General features: G+C 38.9%; 2 protein-coding genes across 2 annotated transcripts; both read left to right on the plus strand.

Annotated features, from left to right (window-relative positions):
* The first annotated feature begins 8,815 nt into the window (after positions 1-8,815).
* On the plus strand, positions 8,816-12,123 carry LOC133730076 (uncharacterized protein At3g52155, chloroplastic). Its single transcript, XM_062157749.1, has 6 exons — positions 8,816-8,820; positions 9,105-9,420; positions 9,500-9,599; positions 9,693-9,872; positions 10,621-10,738; positions 11,793-12,123. The coding sequence occupies exons 2-6, from the start codon at positions 9,153-9,155 to the stop codon at positions 11,850-11,852; spliced, it is 726 nt and encodes a 241-aa protein (XP_062013733.1). The 5' UTR covers positions 8,816-8,820; positions 9,105-9,152; the 3' UTR covers positions 11,853-12,123.
* Positions 12,124-12,247: 124 nt separating this feature from the next.
* LOC133730075 (protease Do-like 10, mitochondrial) lies at positions 12,248-19,364 on the plus strand. Its single transcript, XM_062157748.1, has 8 exons — positions 12,248-12,920; positions 13,204-13,449; positions 14,930-15,125; positions 15,497-15,756; positions 16,375-16,502; positions 17,510-17,713; positions 18,734-18,784; positions 18,941-19,364. Exons 1-8 carry the CDS (start codon positions 12,536-12,538, stop codon positions 19,145-19,147), a joined length of 1,677 nt encoding a protein of 558 aa, XP_062013732.1. The 5' UTR covers positions 12,248-12,535; the 3' UTR covers positions 19,148-19,364.
* Positions 19,365-20,351: the final 987 nt, after the last annotated feature.

The following is a 20,351-nucleotide window of genomic DNA, read 5'->3' on the forward strand; positions in this document are numbered from 1 at the left end:
CAAGAGCAATAGGCTCTCCCAAAAAAAAGAGAAAAAAGTAATGAGCCTAAAAAGGTAAAACTAAAGAAACCAAAACTAAACTAATAAAAAAAAAAATTTGATTATGAATAGGGTGCGGCTATTGCCACCCTACTAATTACTTTGTTCACCCTACATTCTCTTCTCACTCTACACATATATTTTTTTTAATTTCATGTTTACTTGTTCACCCATTTGTAGTACCCAAAATACCATTTTCCAATGTAGGGTTTAACTCGAATTTTTTTTCTATTTGGCTTCCCCCGCGTCTCTCTCAATTGTTTTTGGCTTCCTCCTCGTCTCTCTCAGTCAATCAATCTCATGAAGTCTTAATCAATCAGTCTCACTAGGTTTAACGATGAATGAAGTTTAAGTACGTATTATCTATTATGTAAGGGTATTTGAAAAACTAATTGTAATTTTCAATAAGACATTGTCCCTTGTTGTAATTTCATATAAGGATATATTAGTATTTTAATAAGAGAGTTTCTACTGGGACCTCCAAATCTGCTCACTTGACCTCACTCTATTATGAATTATTAAATGACATATATAACCTACTATAAAATGACTATTAAGGACAATAATTATATCAAAAAATATTATATTTGTTCAAGTAAAACCCTAATTTGTGTTTGGCCCAAACTCTAGGTTACTTGACCTAGTGGTAATAGGGTTTAATTAGAAGAATCTAGAGATTATCTTTCCTTGTATGATTCAGACTCTATGCTTTGTAATCCTCTATATAAAGAGACCCCTATTATCAATGAGAATACACAGCGATTTTCTCTTAATTTCTTATTCCCTAAAACACATTATCAGCACGAGTCCTAACCCTAGCCCTAGCCCCGCAGCTCCTATGCGCCCCTGCGCTCGCTGCTCCCCGCGTGCGCGCCCTGCATCTGCTGCCCCCGCAGCCCTACGCTCGCTCGCTGCCTCTGCAGCGCCCACAAGCCCTGCTTGCCTTCTGCCCCCCTAAACACTTGCGACCCTGCGACCCCCGCGACCTCGCGACCCCGTGACCCCCGCGACCTCCCGACCCCGCGACCCCCGCGAACTCTACGACCCCCGCGACCCTCACGACCCCGCGAACCCTGCGACCCCCTGCGACCTCACGACCCCGCTGAAAGTCTGCTTGCTTGCACTAAGACTGAAGCTCGTCTCCAATCCTACGACAAGGACCAATTACGTTCTGCAATCCTAAGAGGTATGTTTTACTAAAAGTTTCCGTTTTTGAAGTTTTCATTCTTTTCTTCTTTTTCTCGGGGACTTCCAACATCCCTTCTTCTACCCCCCCCCCCCCTTTCTTCTTCATAGGGGAGACCAATAGTCGAACTGTGGGGGTTCGTGCTCACTACAATCTTGGAGCTTATAGAGTCTTCCAAACTTAGAGTTTGTTGAGAAGAAAACGATCGACCACATACATCATTGTTTCGATCTAATCCAAAACCCCTATTGGAATCAGATTTTCTTGGAAGCGACTACGCTCAGAAAATCCCTAATTTCTTGGAAGCAATTACGCTCAGAAATTTAATAGTTTTTCGTGGTAGCTTTTTTCGCTTTGAAACTAACCCTAATCTTGTGTTGTTTTTTCAGGATGAGTAACTTGAACAAGTTGAACTTTGTTCCACTGGAGACAACTGGCGCTGGATACCATAGATGGGTCCGAGATGTGCGCCAACATCTTAAGGCTGATGGACTTCTGGGAGCCATCCAAGAGCCTAGTCAAAACGTGCTCTCCGTCTAGCAAGCTACTGCTTTTGAAGCAAATCAAGCTAAAGCCATCATTCTCATGACAAGGCACATGAATGACGCGCTCCAAAGTGAATACCTCAATGAGGAGGACCCAAGAAAGCTATGGGTAGAACTTGAGCAGCGATTTGGCAACGTTCGTGACTCCCTGCTTCCTGATTTAGAAGTGCTATGTCATAGCCTCCGCTTTTGTGATTTCAAGTCTGTGCTTGATTATAACTCGGAAGCCCTTCGTATCATGTCTCTGATGAAGTTTTGTGGCCAAGCCATAATTGATACGATGTTGATTGAGAAGACTCTCTCTACCTTCCCCGTCTCTGCCCTGATGATTTCAAAGAATTATCGGATTGATGTGAATGCATGACGTATCACAAGGTTTCATGAGCTCATTGGCGCCATGAACGTAGCTGAAAAGCACGACAATATTCTTGTGAAGAACTATAATGCTAGGCCCGTGGGAACTAAGTCTATTCTGGAGTCTAACTATAGTCGCGTCCCTAAGGGAGGACGCAAGGAGCGAAATCCTAAGAGTAGAGACAATTATGGCCGTTCTAGTCCATAGTCTCGCCTTAAAGAGGAAGGAAATCGCCTAGAGAGGCGTGCACGGAACCGTGGAGGTCAACGTGTGAAGAGAGAGAGAGGCGGAGCCTCCGACCATGGTGGTAACGCCACCAGGAGCAATGGTCGTCCAAATCGCGCCCCAAAGGCGCCTCGATCAAGGGAGTCTGACCATAATGATGTTTGTTTTCGATGTGGATCAACTGAACATTGGGCCAAAGCATGTAAAGCACCCTAGAATGTTGCAAACGCATACAAGACGTATCGTGAAGCAAGGGAAGCAAATTACATGGAACAAGAAGATCAAGATGGCGATCTTGATCTAAGGGTGGAAGACTAAAAGGATCAAGACCCAGAAACTGACAATTTTGATTAAGTCTTTTTATTTTCCAAGAGATGTAGGCAATTGCCATATTATTATGTAGTAGATGCCAATGGTATTAGTCTTTCTTCAAAGTAGGCGTACTCAATGTAAGTGTGATGTCTAGGAAGGTTTTGAGATAAGTGGTACTTAAACGAGCTTTACTCCACCAACATCTCTCTACTCACCTGGTTACATTTATATTGGAATTACCAAAAGGAGTTAGATGACTACCATTGTTTTGCATTAGCTAGTTTATTAGATTAGATTTTCTTTGGTCAAAGAAACAATGATGTAATTCCGTTTGGCTTATTAATAAAAGTTGAGTTCTTTTCTTTATGATTCCTTTTTAATTATGAGCTTTTCTTTTAGGAATGGATGAACTTCAATGTCTTGCGGATAGTGCGACTGCGCACACCATTCTACGACATAGGCAATTATTCTTAGAGATGTTGCCTACATATTCCTCTGTGACTACGATGGCTGGGCCATCAGGTTTAGTTCAAGGACATGGAATGACCCAATTCCTATTGCCAAATGGCACCTTGATTAAAGTCACTGAAGCTCTCTACGCTCCTAAGGCAAATCGAACCTTATTGAGCTTTAAAGATATAAGAGCCAACGGATTCCATGCGGAAACGCATAATGAGAACGAAAAAGAGTTCTTTTGCATTACCTCTAATGATTGCGGATGAAAGCGCATATTGGAGAAGCTTATGTGTCAATCTAGTGGACTTTATGTCACTACAATTCGACCTATTGAATCCAATAATGTCATAAGAGAAGATCTCTTGGATTCAGACACATATTGGCTTTGGCATGACTGACTAGGACATCTTGGTCGTGATATGATGCTCCATATACTAAAGACTTCACACGGACATCCATTCTTCAGAGTGAGAAGAAGCAAGAATCGAAAATTGATTCCTGGACTTAGCAAGACCGTAACAATTGCAGCATCTGGCGCTGCAGCAGTCTTGGGGCTCTATAGGGCAGCCAAAGTCCCATGTGATGGCTCCACCAAAGGCGCCAACCATGAGCATGACGCCATGGTTGTTACTCCCAATGGCCATGACGCCTTAATAACCAATTCCTATGGCCCCAACACCATGATGGGAGATATAGTCACACACTTTGCTTCTAATAGCGCTACAGATGCTCAGGCCCAACCAAAATCCTCATTGGTTGCTTCTAAGGCCCCTCGCTCCTTTTGCAAAGCCTGTTCCTTCGGGAAATTAGGACCGAGACCATCCTACGTAAAAGATCCTAAAATACTCATTCCGTTCTTACAAAGAATCCAATGGGATATCTGTGGACCAATTCAACCATCATGCGGACCTTTTAAATACTTTATGGTATTGGTTGATGCGTCGACACGCTGATCACATGTCGCGTTATTGTCCACCCGAAATGCTGCTTATGCTAAACTCCTTGTCCAGATTATCCGTCTACGGGCTCACTACCCTAACCATCCCATTAAGTCAATTAGACTTGATAATGCTGGGGAGTTTACATCAAAAACGTTCGATGACTATTGCATGTCACTGGGGGTTGATGTAGAACATCCAGTTCCCCATGTTCATACCCAAAATGGTCTCGCAGAAGCCGCTATCAAACGACTACAACTGATAGCGCAGACATTGGTTATGCACACCAATCTCCCTGTTTCCGCTATCAAACGACTACAACTGATAGCGCGGACATTGGTTATGCGCACCAATCTCCCTGTTTCTGCTTGGGGATATGCAATATTGCATGCAACGACGCTAATTCGTCTACGACCCACTGCAACCCAATCTTACTCTGCGTTACAGCTAGTGACTGGGTACGAGCCTGATATCTCGCACTTATGCATTTTTGGGTGTGCCTATTACGCCGCCACAGGCGGTGGCGCACTGCTGCTGGCCAAAACTCATTATTTCCCAAAACTCCCAACATCAAAAAGTTTCATTTAAGCATGCTTGTGAATTTTCATAACTAGCTCGAAGTCAGAAAACAAGCATAAAAGGTCGAAAACTACCTCACAAGCCGTGGATTACTGTTCAATCCGAGTTGAACCAAGTTTCACATGAATCGATCCAAACAACCACCAAGGATCGATCAAGGAGGTTGTTGCGAGCTCCCCAAGCTTTGTTTGAAGCCCCGCCGACGTCGGAGATCGGAGAACCGATCGGGTCCGATTCTCCAAAAAGTCGTCGCCTTGCTGCACTTCCTCCGCCGAGAATCGCCGCAAGAGGCTGCCAGAGAGACGACCGCACAAGGGAGGCGAATCGTTCTATGCATATTTCAAGGCTGGAGGTCGCCGGAAAATGGAGTTCCGACCGGGTCGGAATACCGGGTTCGGGTCGGGTCGATCGCGGGTGAGGAGAGAGAACGGAGCGTTTCTGATTTTTTTTCCGGAATGGTGAAAGTAAAATGGAAATAGTAAATTTCCAAAAGTGGAAACTCTTATTTATAGAACTTTCCCAAAACTTCCGCATACCATAACTTTCTCATACGAACTCCGATTGATGCGTTCCACATGTCCACGAACTCATATCGACACGCTCTACAACTTTCGTGAAGGAAGTTTTCGGAGAATCCCAATGTATAAAAATTCAACATTTGCACCCACCTAAAACCATACTTTTCAAATAATTAATTCGTCCGAAACACTTCTGCTCGGTCCACGAGCCAAGAAACCGTCCTATAACCACAATTTAGATTCCGGAAAATCCTCGGAAAATAATAACGAATTTCCGGGGTACTACAAGAAACTCCATCATCATTGATGATGTATTCGCGTATTCAGTAACGCGTGAGATTATTGAGATCGATGACATCGAACCACGCTCCGTTGATGAATGCCAACGTAGAGCTGACTGGCCAAAATGGAAATATGCGATCCAGGCAGAACTTGATTCTCTAGCGAAAAGAAAGGTATTTGGCAAAGTCATACCAATACCGCCCAACACCAAACCAGTTGGTCACAAATGGGTATTCGTTAGAAAGCGTAATGAGAGAAATGAGATTGTAAGATACAAAGCTCGCCTTGTGGCGCAAGGTTTCTCACAAAGCCCTGGAATCGACTATGAGGAGACCTATTCTCCCGTAATGGACGTCATAACGTTCCGCTACCTTGTCAGTTTGGTAGTTTCCGAAAAACTGAACATGCAACTTATGGATGTGGTTACTGCATATCTATATGGGGATCTAGATACATAGATATATATGAAGATTCCAGATGGAATTCAGTTACCCAAATCAAGTGGCTCTAAACCAAGGAGCGCGTTTGCTATAAGGTTGAAACGCTCACTATATGGATTGAAACAATCCGAACGGATGTGGTATAACCGTCTAAGTGACTACTTGATTGGTAAGGGATATGTCAACAATGAACTATGCCCATGTGTGTTCATAAAAAGGACAAGTTCTGGATTTGCAATAGTAGCGGTTTATGTCGATGACATGAACATAATTGGCACCCTTAAAGAGTTAAGGGAAACCGCTGAACACTTGAAATCCGAGTTTGAGATGAAAGATCTTGGGAAAACACGGTTTTGCCTCGGTTTGGAACTTGAGCACCTTAATGATGGTATCCTGATTCATCCATCAGCTTATACCCAAAAGATGCTTAGGCGGTTCAACTCTGACAAGATTAAGCCTTCAAGCACCCCAATGGTCGTTCCTAGTCTTGATCCAAAGAAGGATCCATTTCGTCCAAAAGATGACGATGAAGAAGTGCTAGAGGCAGAAGTGCCCTACCTAAGTGCAATAGGCGCATTATTGTACTTAACACAATGCACAAGACTAGACATCTCTTTCGCTGTGAACTTGTTAGCTAGATATAGCTCTACGTCAACACGACGCCATTGGACTGGTGTTAAAGATATCTTTCGAAACCTAAGTGGTACGATTGATATGAGCTTGTTCTATCCCTATAGAGAGATGATGGTTTCGGACCCATCAACTGCCAGGGACGCCACATATAATAGACTGCGTTCCCTCTCCCCATCCCAAAACGATATAAGTGTTTTGAAGGTTTTGCTGATGCTGGGCACCTCTCTGACCCGCATAAAGGTCGCTCCCAAACTGGCTATGTATTCACCATGGGAAAGACCGCGATATCTTGGAGGTCTACAAAGCAGACATTAGTCGCTACCTCTTCAAATCATGCAGAGATTATTGCTCTTCACGAAGTAGTTCGTGAATGTATATGGCTTCGATCCATAGTTACGCATGTTTGAAGCAATTGTGGTTTGAAGTCTACCACAGATGAGCCAACGAGCATTTATGAGGATAATGCTGCTTGCATTGAACAAATGAAGCAAGGCTACATCAAAGGCGACAACACCAAGCATATATCACCCAAATTCTTCTACAATCAGCAACAACAGAAGCTCCTCAAGATCAAAGTGAACCAGTTTCGATCTGAGGACAATGAGGCAGACTTGTTTACTAAGTCATTGCCCAAATCCACGTTCGAGAAACATGTGGCAAGAATTGGCTTGCGGAATTATCTGAACTCCCATGATCGTAGTTATCAGGGGGAGGCGCAGACATCAGGGGGAGATGTCTACATGTTCACCTCGAAACGTGAAGGGTGTGTTGTGCTATTTTTCCCCTTCGACCGAGGTTATTTTTATCCTACTGGGTTTTTGTTACTCGGCAAGGTTTTTAGCGAGGCAACGAGAGAAGCACCGCGTTTGGGCAACACAAGGGGGAGTGTTCAAGTAAAACCCTAATTTGTGTTTGGCCCAAACTCTAGGTTACTTGACCTAGTGGTAATAGGGTTTAATTAGAAGAATCTAGAGATTATCTTTCCTTGTATGATTCAGACTCTATGCTTTGTAATCTTCTATATAAAGAGGCCCCTATTATCAATGAGAATACACAGCGATTTTCTCTTAATTTCTAATTCCCTAAAACAATATTTATTTTATGTAGACTTTCTAATTCAATAATATTAGATTGTATTTCTTATTATTTTCCTTATCTATTTTCATTTTCCAATTTCACTACATACTCATTAAAGCATTCATATATATTTAATAAGAACTAAAAATATGATTAAGATCATGTGACATAAAAATGTATGATATATATGTTGAACGCATATTGGTGAGGGAAAACAAAATAAATCCTCTTATGATTTATGACCTAAATCTAAGTCAATCAATTATATTTGAAAAAAAAAAACTAGCAATTAAAAAAAAAAACTAAAAATATTTAAATAATTAAACATGTGGTACAAAAAATACAGAAAAAAAAAATATTAAAAAAATGATTTTTTTTTTTTTAGAATAAAAACAAATAATTTCTTCATTTTTTTTGCACAGCTAAAAAAAAAAAACAGAATAGTTCATGGCATTTTCTTATTGATTAGACATTAATTTTTGAAACTCAAGTTTGATTAAGAAATGTATATTTAGTTAAGATTTATAGAGTGATTAAATCATTGAAATTACTAAATTTTTTATTTTAAAGATAATAATTTATTTGCAAATTATATGAGTGAGGTTATTTGAGGAAGTTTAGTGAGGTTTAATGAGTAAATTTAGTATTTGAAAATTTGATAAGAGGTGTAAAAAGCATAGAGGTCAAGTGAGTAAATTTGGAGGTTCCAATAGAAAAACTCTTTTAATAAATCAGAAATTTATAAGGTGAACAAAGTAGTTAGTAGGGTGGCAATAGCCGCACCCTTATGAATAATGAGGCCATTTTTTTTTTCTCAGCCTCAGTTTTTTTTTTTTTTTTGATGACATAAAAACACAACATAAAAACTAAAACACAAAACCACGACTAACTCCCCCTCCTAGTTGATCCCAATGGAACGCTGGGGACACAGAAAGGGGAAGGCAAAAGAACCAAACAGATGGATTCTGAAATTGATGAGCTAAGGATGCTAGATGATTAGCAACAAAGTTGGCTTCTCGATATATATGCCGGAAGAAAATTGAATTAAACTGCTACGCTAGATGCTTAATATCTTGAACCAGAACTTTAATTCTCCAAGGAATAACAGTTTTGCCTTGAATGCAGTCGATCAGGAGCTTCGAATCCCCCTCAACAGAGATATTAGGATAATGATGAAGTAAAGCAGTATGTAAACCATCTCTGAGAGCAGTTGCCTCTGCAATGAGAACACTAGAATGACCTAATCTTTTGTTAGCTGCAACCAAAGGATTTCCATCCGAATTTCGAATAACAAAACCAATAGTATCTGAGCCATTCCCAACCCCAACGAAACCATCAAAAATAAATTTCACTTGCTCTGAATTAAGAGGTTGCCATTTTCAAGGCTGCATTCTTCACACTCGTAACCTTCAATTAAAAATACGTTTCTTAGAACAGGGGCCCATGAGAAGGACAATATATGCGGCACGTGAGATACTCAATACTCTCTCAGCTCCTCGGCTATGGTCCATAGAACACTGGGTCTCAGCTCTCTCAGACGAGAACCACAGCTCTGGGCCTCGGCAGTATGAATGCACTTACCCTCTGTAACCATAACCATAATATTTGTATCAATAGCCACCATCATTTCTCAGCGTCGGCGAAGCGCAATTGGCCCAAATTGTTTTCAATTCATCCCAGAAACCTTCGTACAAGTACTAGGCCTTCGTCTCTGGTAATCGAGACGGTGGAAGGCCAAGTTGCCGCTGATTCTGAGCAAACTCCTTCATCTGTTGCTCGTCGTCTCATTCTGCTTCGTCATGCCAAGAGTTCCTGGGAAGACCCCTCGCTGAAAGGTATTTCAATCTTTTTCTCTTTTTCTTTTATAATTTGTTTACAGATTTAAATTCAGTATGTATTTTGGCGTGCTTATAGATCATGATCGACCCCTGAATGCAAAAGGACAAGCCGATGCTGTCGAAATCTCTCACAAGCTTCAACAGTTGGGCTGGATTCCTCAGCTTATTTTATCCAGGTACATGTACAACTGACTCGCTCACAATTTGCATTTGATATTGGCCTTTCTAAAATTGGTTTGAACTTCTAAGCTGCCGTGTTTGGGCTGCAGCAATGCAGTGCGAACCAGGGAGACTCTTACCATAATGCAGCAACAAGTGAGGGGCTTCTTGGAAGCTGAGGTCCATTACTTTTCCAGCTTTTATTCCATTGCGGCCATGGATGGGCAGACTGCTGAGCACCTTCAACATATTATCTGTAACTATTCAAGGGATGACATACTCACCGTCATGTAACCTCAGCTCACTCTTTACTCTTTCCTTTTGGGCATTTTTTTTTTCCTCAAGGAACTACCAATGAGGTTTGTTGCTTTGTTTCTGCCAATACACATAAAAAAACCACCTAGTTTTCAAACCGATTTATGGGTTTGGGTAAAGATTTGCAAAGTTATTGACCACAGTGAGGATTTTTGACTACTAGCATTTGTTTTGTTGGCTCTTGTCACAAGCCTAAAGATCTAGGCAAAAGTAGATTGCTTCTTATATGAATTCCACTAATATTATTGATCCAAAAGAATCAAACATCTGAAATACTTACTTCTAAAATATTATTTATCATCTGTCTATAGGAAATGTACCATGTCAATGACTTAGCCCTCACAGGAGTTTCTAACCTTGCGGGATCATGGTCCGCAGGGGAAGAAATTTTCCGCCTGGTACTGGAGGGGAAAGATGCCCAATGTGACCTTAAATTAAAATTTTTAGAATATGTATTTCAAAGAAACCAAGATTATTACTACCTCTTAAGCAACACACTGATGATACTAGTTACAGCTCACTTCTCATAACCTCATTTGTCTATTAATTTTTTTTTTTAATTGGCACTCCCAAAAAGTCATTATGCACTCAAAGATCACCAAGTTTGGAATGATACTCACAAAATGAATGTAGAGACAGCAAAATGACGTTCTGGGAGTGCCAATACCATTTCCCTTTTGGAAAAAAGAGAAAACATATGTTAACAAATGTTGCAACATACAGGTGTATGGGACATAATAGGGGTTGGGAGGAGGCAGCATCAATGTTGACAGGTGCCTCCATAGAACTGAAGACTTGCAACGCTGCTTTGCTTGAAGCTACCGGGAAATCTTGGGATGAGGTTAGTCTTCTTTCATTCCACTATTATTTTTTAACTGCTGTACTTCCCTTCTATATGCTATATGTCAACTTAATGTGCATGTTTAACATATTATTCTGTGGAGATTATAACTTTGGCATTGCACCACACGTGGCCAAACTAAGGTAGAGCAAGAGGGTTTTCTTAGTTGCCCTTCCCCCATCCATAATTTCTTGAAGAAGAAAACGTTACGAGAGGTAATCAGCAAGTGAGAGGAAGCAGATCTTTTTGGCTCTATTTGGTTCATGACTGAAAAAATATTTTTCAAACTTATCCTCCATTTTTAAAAGCTGGTTTTGAATTCAGGGTTTCTAAAAATTTTGAAATTGTTTGTAATGACAATTGGTTTTATTGTCTGCGGTCTCCAAAATACATTTCCAGAATTTCTTCATGTTACAATTCAACCAATTGGTCATACCCTCAGAAATTTTTTGGTATTGAATATGATAATTGGTCGATTTCCCTCAGAAACAAGACAGCTACAATTCAACCAATTGGTCATGTGAATATTGGCGCCTCCTGTTACCTCGCTTGCAGCTAGCATTCATACCTACCAAAGACTTTTGAGTGAGTTCTTAAGCTGAGTCTTTGGACATTGACACTTGCCCAGAAATAATGACCCAAACCTTGAACATACACTTGTGTCCTAGTATAATCTCTCCTTCGCAGTTAGCACTTATGCCTAATAGAGACTCTTGAGAGAGTTCTTAAGTTGAGTCTTTGGACACTTGATTATATTAAAAAGAAGTCTAAGATCATTACCTCCAACCTGAAGTTAAGGACTTTCCCATGCTACTTTTCTATTTTCTCCTATAGTGAATCATGCGACAAGCAAAGATTGACAGGTATTATACACTCATGTAATTCTCTAAATCTTGTTTGAGTGTGTTCTGATTATACGTCTCCAGTCAGATTTCATTGAATAGAGTGTTTCCTGCGACTGTTTTGGTCATAGTATTTGGAGCAAAATCAAATATATATATTTTTTTTCAAAGGAATTTTTTTTCACACTGAAAATCGTGCCTTCTTATTGCAGGCATTTGCTCTGGCAGGACTAGGGGGGTGGAAACTGCAGGGCATTGTGAAACCAAGTTAGCCTATAAAAGCCACAACTTTTAAGTTTTAACACATTCATACTAGTAGAAACTTTGCAAGGTGGGCAGGAGCCGGGAAGCACAGTTGCCATCTGATACAGCATAGGAAGTTACCCACGGTTGCTTTTCAGTGGCCGAAGTTGCATCTTCTTTAATTGTTACACTTGTTAGAGATAAAAGTTTTGCATTTGCACTGATAGGTAAATGTAGGTCTCTTATTGTTCAATTTAAGGGATATACGTGAGATTCCTCTATGCAATCTCATTTCAACGATCCGAGCTGTTGATGTTTTAGGTCATTATATGCAAAAAGTTAATCGAATTATAAAATCTTAAAATTATCATGAATTATCCTGATATTAATTATTCTTGAATGGAAAGTCAATTATTTATTTGGAAATCAAAGTTTGCATTTCAGACCTCTAAGAAACATCCTCTAGTAGGGAAGATGACGAGCACTCACGCGCACATCAAAATGTACCTGTAATGGGACGTGTTCGGATTGAAATAACAGGAGGCCTTGAAAACCAAAACACTAGGTCGGTTAGCTAGCTGGGCCTTACAAATCAGTACCCATTGTTTAAGGCCCAATTCTAAATCCTTGATGGCTGTGACGCTCTGGCCCTCTACTCCTTCTTGTTAGGGAATTCAACTCCGGCTGCCCAGCAAAGCGCTGCTGTGTTAAAATGCTGGTTACGTCCGCCCGAACACTCCTCAGAAGGCGGCTATGCTCTATTGAGTTGTTAAAAGATTATACGTCAAGGAGAAGTGGTATTAGCTTTAGTAGTAGTACCTGGGCGGCAGCTAATGTTGAAGAAGATGCTGCTGCTGCTGCTGCTGCTTCTTGTTCCTCGTCTGAGTCGGTGTCGGTCGCCTCCCCCTCAGTCAGGAATAATATGCTCCGACGACGACGTTTCGGTATTCGGAGGAACAACGAGAGCCGGAGCACAAGGGATACGGATGCCGTAGAGCTGGCATTGGACTCAGTGGTGAAGATCTTTACTGTGGCGAGCAGCCCTAACTACTTCCTGCCCTGGCAGAACAAGTCCCAACGAGAGACCATGGGTTCCGGTACTCTCTCATTTCGTTTTTCACTTACCAATTTTTCACATTCTGCATATTCATACTACTCTACTCTTCTGTCATACGCTAAAGGAACCAAAAATGAAATTATTGTAGCAGCTCAACCAGGCAAAGGAGTTATTGTCAACAAAAACAATCCTCATTTCGGATCCCAACTTGTTCCAAACCTTTGAATTCCGTCTTGGATTTTAGATTTTATTTTTTGGATTAACTCCATCAAATTATTTTACTTGCACAATTCACTCTTACTTAGATATATTTTTTTATCCAGGATTTGTAATCGCCGGCAAGAAAATTCTTACAAACGCTCATGTAGTTGCTGATCATACATTTGTTCTAGTAAGAAAGCATGGCTCTCCTACCAAGTATAAAGCGCAAGTTGAAGCTGTTGGTCATGAATGTGATTTAGCCATTTTGAGTGTTGAAACTGAAAAGTTCTGGGAGGGTATGAATTCCCTTGAGCTAGGGGATATTCCTTTTCTGCAAGAAGCTGTTGCTGTTGTTGGATATCCTCAAGGTAACAATAAAATTTACTATTACCACTCTGTTTATTTTATATCAGATCCAATAATAGATCAGTGAAGAGAAACAAAGAAGTTAAATTAATTGCAGAATTCATTTCAATGTTTAGAACCATATCATATCAGAACAGAACAGATCTGATCAACAAACAATGTTTCATAATCTAGTCCTCATTTTCTCTATGCTGCAGACTTATCCATTCATGTCTCTCATATGTACAATTTACTTCAATCCATCCTCTGGGTTATCTTCACCAAGTCCATGAATTGCCAGTTAACGCTACCTTATGCACATCTATGAAGGAATGTTATATTCCACCATAGGTTATCAAATGGATTTATGAGAAACTAATCGTCTGATAATATCGGTACTTTTATTTCTGTTGTGTGCGATCATGTATAATCATCAGTTATCAATAGGTGTGGAACTATTCTTCTGATAATATCCTTAGTACAGTTTTGTTAGCTTTATTTCCCTACTAGAGTGAATGTCCCTAGAATGTCTGCATAACTTTTCTCAGTTTGAAACTGTTATGCAAGAATTTTTTTTTAGTTTTGGCCGTGATGAACCAATGAAATACCAATGGTTTGATACATGTTAAATTCTCCATCATTTTTTTATAGATAGACGAATTGGTTCAATAACCAAAACTTCTCTTTTGATCAATTCTGTAAGCGTTGAATTTTTCTGAATCATCAGAATACTAAGACTCATTTTTCCCCTTTGACGTTTTTTATGTTTTTATTTTTGGTGTGGGTCTTTAGGAGGAGAGTTCAAACTCCCTCCTATTCTTGATGCCTGTCATGATAGTAGAATAACATGCGACAAAGAAGTGTTCTGGTCTCTAGTAACAAATACTTTCAGCCCCATATTTTAAAAATGGTTGTGTATGATTCAGATTGGTTCAATGGTTGCACAGTGGCCTACTATGCAGGTTATGACACCCCTTTCCAACGTGAACAACCAAACTTTTTTTGGAACGTCTAATGAAAATTATGGAAGTCTCCTGAACATTAGATCGGACTCATAGGCACTGATAGAAAAAATTCCATAAAATATGAGAAGTTCTAGAATATTGACTTTAACTTATATAAAGCGGAGGAAATATGAAATAAGACTCTTTGACCGAGCTACTTGATGGTAAATTGAAACGGATATTTCTAAATTCTTCAATTTTGTATTTTCTTGTTACTTCGAAGAAAAGATTGATTTTTCATTGATGTCACAGCTGTTTTTTTTTTTTTTTTCATTGTACATATGCTTGGATAGCGCTTTTGCTTCTCTCAATACTACCTTGAACATTGCTTCTTTACTTCATTGTCCTTGTGTAAAGCCTTCTATCTAGGTAATTAGTGCACATAAGGTCCAGACGGTGGAATTTTTCGTTCACTGAATTAATAGGGAAAGCCTGGGGCATACAGGAAATGTTTGTTAAAAAAAATAAAAATTAATCAATGCTTTGGTTTTGGCCACAGGTGGGGACAATATCTCTGTTACTAAAGGTGTTGTTTCCAGGGTTGAACCTACACAATATGTTCATGGTGCAACCCAGCTTATGGCAATACAGATTGATGCAGCAATAAATCCCGGAAATAGTGGTGGCCCAGCAATCATGGGAAATAAAGTTGCTGGTGTTGCTTTCCAAAACCTTTCTGGTGCAGAGAATATTGGGTGAGTCATATTCTGGTTCAGATTGCCAATTATAGTTTTCATAGCATTATAGGACAGTTTTCTTTTACAATCATTACCTTTTAGCCATACATGTTGATTATTCTGTTTACACCTAAAAACATATATTATACTTTGGACCACGTGAGTGACATGACATGGTCTTTGTCTTAAATCTGAAAATTAATGCAAACCTCTGTAACATTATTTCACTTGTCTATTTAATTTTCTGATTTCAACCAAAGGCATAAATTCATCACCAAGCATCTTTTAGTCCAAGTTTAAGCATTTGCTTCCTTGAACCTCGATCTTGTGTCAGGGTATTGTTCATTTTTGGCTAACATGTCATTGTCTTCATCTGTTGGAATTTCCAGTTATATAATTCCTGTTCCTGTAATAAAGCATTTTATTGCCGGAGTTGAAGAAAGAGGTAAATATGTTGGATTCTGCTCTCTAGGTTTGTCATGCCAGCCTACTGAAAATGTTCAACTCCGGAACCACTTTCAAATGCGTCCTGAAATGACTGGGGTACTAGTGAGCAAAATCAACCCTCTTTCGGATGCCCACAAAGTCTTAAAGAAAGATGATGTTGTTCTTTTCTTTGATGGAGTTCCTGTAGCAAATGATGGAACAGGTTGTCACTTTTACTATCCGTAACTGCAATAACTTTTTCTTTTCTTTTGTGTGGTTCTGGTTCATACTGTACCAAAAGTAATGTCTTATCGACTCATTTCAATGAAATTGTAAAAATATCTAGTGAAACCAACAACAGAAAGTTGAAACCGTCAACACAAACGCTGCCAATGTTGTGCATCATTTGGATTGTCTGATGTGTTATTTCCAACCAAACTGTTCTCTGAGTTACCAAGCCACTCTTACGAGGAGTTTGGTAATGCTGTGGTATTTCAGAATCAACTAATAAAAGACTTATACAGATGTACTATTAAACAAGAAAATGTAATTGAAAAGCATTTTCAAATAGGGACATATTATCAGGTTTACTTAGGTGTTAAGAAGACAACATATGAGTATCAGCAGGTGGTGTCCCTAGGGAGATATCTCCAACAAGGTCATTAGGTTGGGCCAGGCTTTACTATAAAAGTTGAAAAATATTTGGTGGTTAATGTAAAATATCATGATCGTATCAACACATTGTCCATTTAGCAATGGTAGAGGATTTTTTTGTTTGTTTCCAGTTATATGTTTTTCCTCTTATGTTTTTAATCTGTGGTATGATTTCAACACAATGCAGTTCACTTCAGGAACAGAGAGCGGATAACATTTGATCATTTGGTGTCCATGAAGAAACCCAATGAAACAGCTGTAGTTAGAGTTTTGAGGGATGGCGAAGAATATGAATTCAGTATCACCCTTCAACCTGTAAGTCATGGTACTATTTTTGCATGCTTACTTGATTTAGTGGGTTTTCTGTCATGAAGAATAAGTATAAGCTAGGCGTCCTTTGGAGTTGCATAAGATTATTATTATTATTATTTTTATTTTTATATTATTGTATTTTCTGTCTTGCAATTCAAATAGAGTAAAACAAGTTGTTTAGGAAAAAAAAAAAAAACTTTACTGAAACAACAAGTCGAGAAATTTATGTACCATATCATTAATCCATTAGCTGTTAGCCTGCCCATGGTGAGAGTGGATAATGATTAGTTGGTGCTATAAGTGCAACAAAGATGGAAAGTTGGTTGTTCGCTTGCTTGTAAACTCTTGTTTGAGATATGCGGTGTTTGCAGTGTTTATAGTTTGGCATGCCTACGTTATATATTTCTGGTTGAACTTTATGGTGGTTGGAAAGGGATTGTAAGGAATTGAAGTGTGGTGTAAGGACGTGGGGATCTGCGGAACAATATCAGGATGGTGTTCCATATATCACAATTTTACTAATAAATTGCTTAGATATTTATACATGTGACGTTTGCTAGATTATTTCTTGTTTAATTGTACCTTAGAGATTTAGATGTCCTGAAATTTTGGTCTTTGTTACCTTGTCGCACTTGTGGTATCCAGCTTCTTGTCTACATTGTCACTCTTTGCCATGTTTCAAATGAAGTTTCTTGTTTGTACCATTAAAGGAGAGAAAAGCACAAGAAGATTAGTAATATTTGAGACTAGCCAGTTTCAGAAAAGAAAAAAGATTTGTAAACTCACTAAAGTAGTAAATGCAACCATATGGATTGTGTTATGCTGTCATTATGCATTTTGGATTTAGCTTTTATACTTGTAAATGCTTGAACTGCCATCTTCTTGCATGGGTAATGAAGATGACATATAAATAGATGAGTGGTTGTTTGATCAGTAATGAAGATCTTCTTTCCCATGCAATTTATAGTTACCTTCTTATTGTTTTATTTATTAGATGTTCAATTATGCAGTTACAACCGTTAGTTCCAGTTCATCAGTTCGATAAACTTCCTAGTTATTACATTTTTGCTGGTTTGGTCTTTGTTCCGCTCACTCAACCTTACCTTCATGAGTATGGAGAAGATTGGTATAATACTTCACCTCGTAAATTATGCGAAATCGCATTGAGGGAACCACCTAAAAGAGCTGGTGAACAGATTGTCATCCTTTCTCAGGTCTGCTATCCTTTTTGTTATTATTATTATTTTTTTGAAGTACTACTTTTGAATGTTCATTGTACTATTAAATGAAATTCACAACTTATGTAAAGTTGTGAATTTCATTTAAGTTATCTAACCCAAAATGCATTTTCTTTTGAGTTAGGCAATGTCCTTTTTATAATGAATTTTGTCCTTTCCAATTTCTGACCTGGGTAATTTATCTATTTTAATAAAGTCAAGCCTCTTTTGGATTTGGATCCAGTTCCCAGATAGACATTTTTGTTATCAGGATCGATAGTCTTACTCACCTAAGGGACAATTTCAAGGGATTGTGAGGGACAAGTGGATCTTAGCCACATGTATTAAATTTAAATGTTGAAATTCTAACAACTTAAAACTATGCATATATTCTCAACCGTCAGATGCACTTGTCCCTTACAGTCCCTAAAAAATTGTTTCTCAAGTGAGCAGCTCTGTCAGGATCGATCCAACAACATAAGAACTCAAAATATTAGTATTTTAGCAACAATGTAACGGCTGCTCCTCCTCAAAATACATAATTGGCATTTTAAAATACCATAACTTTTGTAAAATACTGTTACTTTAATTTTTTTTTGATTATGTTATCATAATTTTGACTTTGGTAAAAGAACGATTAAGTTTGTTCTACATGTCCACTTTATAAAATGTGGATGTTAACATGGATACATTAGAATACATGACTATCTATTGTTACTTGGTACACTTAAATGCAGATGTTTGTATTCATAATTTATCTTTGTGTGACCGTACACACATGAATATAGATCTGTCATGCTTGTTTCAAGGAAAACACCTAATTATAACAAAAAAGAAATTGACACGAAATGACTAATTACCATTGTTCTGATGAATTGCAGCTGTATGTCCTTTATTATGAGTTGCACCACCTTTGGTTTATCAGAACTGTAACCTTCTACTATGCTAGTCCAAATGCAGAAGTCTTTTTCAATTGGCTAGGTGGTGAAATTTGAATTATAGTTTTAATTGGTTTAGGTACTCATGGATGATATCAATGCTGGATATGAACGTCTTGCAGAGCTGCAGGTATGAGCTAATCTCTCAGTTACTGCAACAACTGTTATATCACTTAGTTTTAGGGTTCATTAGTATTATTAATGTTTCTTGAGGTTAATGCATAACACAGAAGTTGAGACTCTTACACATGCACTTGTTTATGTGTGGTGGAATATATTGTGGCAGGTTAAGAAGGTTAACGGGATAGAAGTTGAAAATTTGAAACATTTATGCCAACTTGTTGAAAACTGTAGTGAAGAGAGCGTGCGTTTTGATTTGGATGATGATAGAGTTGTTGTGTTGAACTATCATTTAGCAAAAGTTGCGACTTCAAAAATTCTAAATTGCCACAGGATACCCTCTACAATGTCTAATGATCTTTTAGAGAAATAAAATAACTTGCAAACACAGTTGATTTGCCAAAGCTGCGATTTACCCACACCTCTCTCCTAAATTGAAGGGCAAGGATCTACCTCATAATATCTTGTTCGCAACGGACAAGGGTTGAAAAATATTTTTATCTATTTCTTGTTCTGGGTAGGACCTGTGATACTTTTTATTTTATTTTTCTCATTATTACTGGCGTTTATATTCATGTGACATACTAATATGTAGTTTTTGTTTTTTTTGATCAAATATGTGGTTTTTGTTGTGCAAATATATCCCTTAACTTGGCAATGAAATTATAGTAACCCCGAACTCAAAATGGATAGTATGGTAATGCGTACAACATTGAGGCCTTTTGGCCTTGGGGATCTTGCACTTGCTCTTCAAAAATGGCGTAAAATGTCCAACTTTTATAATCGCTAAGCCTCATACACGATCGGCAACTGCCCGTGTGGATGGTGAAGCCTTTTAATTGTTACTCACTTCGTTAATTATTTATTTAGTATTTGTGTTTCTCTGTTTTTTTTTTTTTTCAAAAATAGTACCAGTCTCATACACGTGTAATGCATGCATAGCTTAAAATCTCCTAGATTTGGATATTATATGCTATTTATCGACCTCAAAATAGTTGATTTAGATATAAAGTAGATTTTCTATAGCTGAGACCAATGTTAGATATAAAGTGGATTTTCTATAGCTGAGACCAATGTATTAAAAGGCGCGCCTTAAGGCTTAGAAAGCGTGAGGCGTATGGGAAATTGTCTCTGTTTTGCAGCTGAGGTGCAGAGGCGCAGAAGGCGGCGAAATCGGGCCTTAAGGCCTCGTGAGCGAACGCCTGAGAATTTTTTTCTTCTTCTTAAAACATGATCAAATTCAAAAACTAATTGTATAGAATCGTAGAGCATGATGAGAGGAGTTAGTTTCATACCACATGCAGCTCAATCGATGGTCGGAGTCGCCGGAATTTGCTGTGAAACCGCCAGAGTGTTCAAGCTTCTCAGCGTTGATTTGCTCTCCAAACTTGACGATTAGATGAACGAAGACCGGAGATGGGACGGTAACACCGAGACGAAGAGATTGGTGCTGGTGCGCTGGCGGGAAGGCGAAGTTTTGGCCGGAGCTCCTTCGCGGGTTTCCAGGTCGCGATCCGGGTCACGTGTTTTAGGATTTCTGGAACGATTTGGATCGTTTGATTCGATCTCCACCCTTA

This window comes from Rosa rugosa, chromosome 2, assembly GCF_958449725.1.
Source record: "Rosa rugosa chromosome 2, drRosRugo1.1, whole genome shotgun sequence".
Lineage (NCBI taxonomy): Eukaryota > Viridiplantae > Streptophyta > Magnoliopsida > Rosales > Rosaceae > Rosa > Rosa rugosa.

Excerpts from the sequence above, each read along its gene's own strand:
- LOC133730075 (XM_062157748.1), top strand. The coding sequence starts at position 12,536 with ATGCTGGTTACGTCCGCCCGAACACTCCTCAGAAGGCGGCTATGCTCT. Across the intron at positions 12,921-13,203 it reads ACGAGAGACCATGGGTTCCG|GATTTGTAATCGCCGGCAAG; the intron begins GTACTCTCTCAT and ends TTTTTTATCCAG. Across the intron at positions 15,126-15,496 it reads TCTGGTGCAGAGAATATTGG|TTATATAATTCCTGTTCCTG; the intron begins GTGAGTCATATT and ends TGGAATTTCCAG.
- LOC133730076 (XM_062157749.1), top strand. The coding sequence starts at position 9,153 with ATGAATGCACTTACCCTCTGTAACCATAACCATAATATTTGTATCAAT. Across the intron at positions 9,873-10,620 it reads GATGACATACTCACCGTCAT|GTGTATGGGACATAATAGGG; the intron begins GTAACCTCAGCT and ends TGCAACATACAG. Across the intron at positions 10,739-11,792 it reads CCGGGAAATCTTGGGATGAG|GCATTTGCTCTGGCAGGACT; the intron begins GTTAGTCTTCTT and ends TTCTTATTGCAG.